At 64.1% G+C, this 3,144-nt stretch overlaps 1 protein-coding gene across 1 annotated transcript in view; it reads right to left on the bottom strand.

The window, feature by feature from the left end:
• Positions 1–2,514, bottom strand: part of DPP7 (dipeptidyl-peptidase 7) — a 5,768-nt gene extending 3,254 nt beyond the window's left edge. The window contains exons 1-8 of the mRNA XM_006863787.1: positions 2,421–2,514; positions 2,134–2,232; positions 1,891–2,030; positions 1,645–1,808; positions 986–1,121; positions 812–893; positions 529–692; positions 373–433 (exon numbers count right to left, since the gene is read on the bottom strand). Coding sequence (XP_006863849.1) covers positions 373–433; positions 529–692; positions 812–893; positions 986–1,121; positions 1,645–1,808; positions 1,891–2,030; positions 2,134–2,232; positions 2,421–2,514 — 940 coding nt within the window. The remainder of the gene's footprint in view (positions 1–372; positions 434–528; positions 693–811; positions 894–985; positions 1,122–1,644; positions 1,809–1,890; positions 2,031–2,133; positions 2,233–2,420) is intronic.
• Positions 2,515–3,144: the final 630 nt, after the last annotated feature.

The raw sequence follows: 3,144 nt of genomic DNA, 5'->3' as shown, positions 1-3,144 counted from the left end.
TGTGTGTGGGAAGGGCTCTCTGTGTGGGAGGGGCTCTGTGTGTGAGCGGGGCTGTGTGTGGGAAGGGCTCTGTGTGTGGGAGGGGCTCTGTGTGGGAAGGGCTCTGTGTGTGGGAGGGGCTCTGTGTGTGGGAAGGGCTCTCTGTGTGGGAGGGGCTCTCTGTGTGGGAGGGGCTCTCTGTGTGGGAGGGGCTCTGTCACTTTCAGGGAACCCAGCTGCCCATCCAGTTTCCTTCTCTAGGGCTGCCTTTCGTTCTCAGGGACCCCAGGGACCCCTGAACAATGCTTTCATGCTGAGCCCGGGGGTGGCTGACAGCCTCTACCCTTTGCCCCATGCCACCCCCCTCCCACTGTCCCACGTGATCGGACGTACCCACCAGTGCGCGGAGCCCCTCCATGCCCTGGTTCTCACGTAGCAGTCGGTCACAGCCAGCCTGGGGAGGGGAGAGGAGAGGCGGATCCTGAGGAGTGGCCCAGCCTTAGCCAGCAACCCCTCACTCCCCCACCCGCCCTAAGGACAGGCCCTCACTTTGACAGGGTTGGCTGGAAGGGGACCCAAGAAGTCGGTGGGGTACGGGTAGTCCATCATGGCCAGCACAGTGAAGGCATTCCGTGCAAACCCGAACAGCTGGGTCAGGTCCTGGCCCGAGAGCATCTGGCATGTCCCGAACACCTTACTAACAGTGTTGTAGTCTGCAGGGATGGAGCAAGGAGAAGGACCCCAGAGGCTGCTGACAGTGAGTTGGAGGGCATGGAGCTGGGGAGCACCGACGTAGGGGTGGGGCAGTGGCAGGAGATAGGGGCAGGCTCACCTTTCTGAAGGAATAAGTCCTTGATCTGCCGAAATGCATCCCGGACGCCCTGAGCACACTTGGGACTCTGGCCCTCAAAGTCCTAGAGATTGGAACCTGTTGGTGCCTGGCTGCCCCCAGAATCCCCGCACGCAGATCCTCCCCAGCCCTGGGATTCTCTGAGGTCCCACTCACTGCGGTGACATCTCGGAAGAACTGGTAGGTGTCCCCAAGGCCTGCGACAGCTACAATGGGCGCACTGGCTGCCAGGGCCCCCGCCACAAGGTGGGGGTACTTCATCCGCATGTAAGCGCTCAGCATACCCCCATAACTGGGCAGAGAGGGCACAGGATTATGGCGGCTGGCCCACCCACCACAACACTTCCCCACACGGTCCTAGAGGTTCTGGTAGTGGTCCTGCCACCCTCGCCCTACTTTCTCCCCGTCCTCAGAGGCCCTTCTCATGAAGGACTCACGGCTCCCTGAGGCTCACAGAACCCCTGGCGTCCACCCCCCAGGTCACTCAGCCAGAGGACAGCTGCAATTGAGCCCCACTAGTGTGGCAGGGACATAGGGCTAGTGGGTGCTCGAGGGAAGGGTGGAGAGAGCTTCCTGGAAGAGCTGAATAAAGGCAGACATGGTGGGCAGAGAGATTCCCAAAACCCAGGGGGAGCGCCCTGCATAGACCCTGCCATGTACAGAGGCTCGGCGGGGCAGAAGCTGGGGATGGAGGGACATCTGGGACGCCTGGGAGGATGAGTCCAAAGTGAATCCGTTTGGACAGGGGGCTCCGCATGGGGAGCTGGGTGCCCACCCCTGGGTCCAGAACGGGGATCCCCGTCCGTGTGGCCCACCTGCCACCGAAGGCGATGGTCGGGGCGTCCTGGACCCCGAGGCTGACCCGCAGCGCCTGAAGCAGCACCGCGAAGTCGGCCAAGGCCTGCTCTACGGTCAGTAGCTCTGTGTTTCCGCGCTGCGTGGACAACGCACCGAACGGTAGGGATTTCCCGTAGTATCGCTGTGGACGGCAGGAATGGGCGCTGACCCACGGCCCACCGGCCCGGGCCTCCTCCCGCGGACACCCGCAGCCTGATACCCACGTGCTCCGCGAAGACCACCAGGGCCGCCTCCTGGGCCGCCAGCTCCAGGATGAAGCCCGAGTTGTTGGCGAAGGACCACACGTCCCCCTCATTCCCCGTGTAGAAGAATATGGGCCCCTCGCCCCTCTTCCAGAACTTCTCTGCGGGGTGGAGGCAGGCAGAGGTCGGCCCACGGGGTCTCCTCAGGGTCGTCCAGTCCCTGGTCCGTGGACTCTCCTAGCATCTGCGCGGGGCTGACCTCACCTGACACCAGGAACCGCTGGCGGAAGGTCTTGTTGCCAAACCTCTCGAAATTGAAGTGGTCCAGCACCTGCTCGAAGTAGTCCTCCCGGAAGCCAGGCTCTGGGACCCAGGGGGCTGCTGAAGGGTCGGGGGAACACCCGGGTTGGGGGGCTCCGCGAGGCGGAGCGGAGGAAGGCTCGTCCCTCCTCCGTCCCACCCTCCCCCGCCCTCACACACACACACACACACACACACACACACACACACACCCCGGAGCGCTCCCCCTCCTCCCCTCCTCCCGCGCTCACCCCCAGCCCAGGGCCCCCGCAGGTCCAGCGCCAGCTGCAGCGCCAGGGTCCCGGACAGGACCTTCCAGGCCGCCAGGGGACACAGTCTCGGCATGTCTGAGTGCTGTGCCCGCGGACGCGAGTCACGGGGTGGATCACGTGGCGGGTGGGGTCCACGTGACGCCCGAGTTGGGCCTTCCGTTCTGCTCCGCGGCCTCCAGGGCTCCGGGAGGATCCGCGGCGAGCAGGTGCTCGGGTCCCCATGGAGACGGCAGGGCGATCGCTCCAGCGAGGGATCGTCAGAGTATCAGACCTCACGCCTGCCCTCCCTCTCTCTTTGAGTCCCTTGGAGCTGACAGCAGGCCGGGGATGCGTCCCCAACACGCACACAACCGACAAGCGCGGCCCTGCGCGCCCCCACCCCGCTCTGCCAGCCTTAGCAACTCCGTGAACGGGCCCAAGGAGCAGGACCACTTTCAATGGCGGTCCGGGAGGGACCCCTGGGCTGACCCAAGAGAGAAAGGGAGGGAGCCTCAGAAGAAGCATGGCGGCAGCAGGTAAAACCTCTAAGCCCAGTGAGAGTGTAGTTTTGCCTGCAGGACGGTTGGGACAGGGCAGGGAAGTGGCTGTTGGGTTAGAGACGGGAGTCTCCACCCTACTCCTGAAGACAGAGCTTCCCAGGACCACCCTTAGGACCACCCCTCAAGGCCAGAGAGAAGAAAGGAGTCCCTAAGGCTGAGTAGAA

The sequence above is a fragment of the Chrysochloris asiatica genome, unplaced genomic scaffold, assembly GCF_000296735.1.
Source record: "Chrysochloris asiatica unplaced genomic scaffold, ChrAsi1.0 scaffold00056, whole genome shotgun sequence".
Classification (NCBI taxonomy): domain Eukaryota; kingdom Metazoa; phylum Chordata; class Mammalia; order Afrosoricida; family Chrysochloridae; genus Chrysochloris; species Chrysochloris asiatica.
The sequence above is the reverse complement of the archived record's forward strand: the minus strand, read 5'-3'. Positions and strand labels throughout refer to the sequence as shown.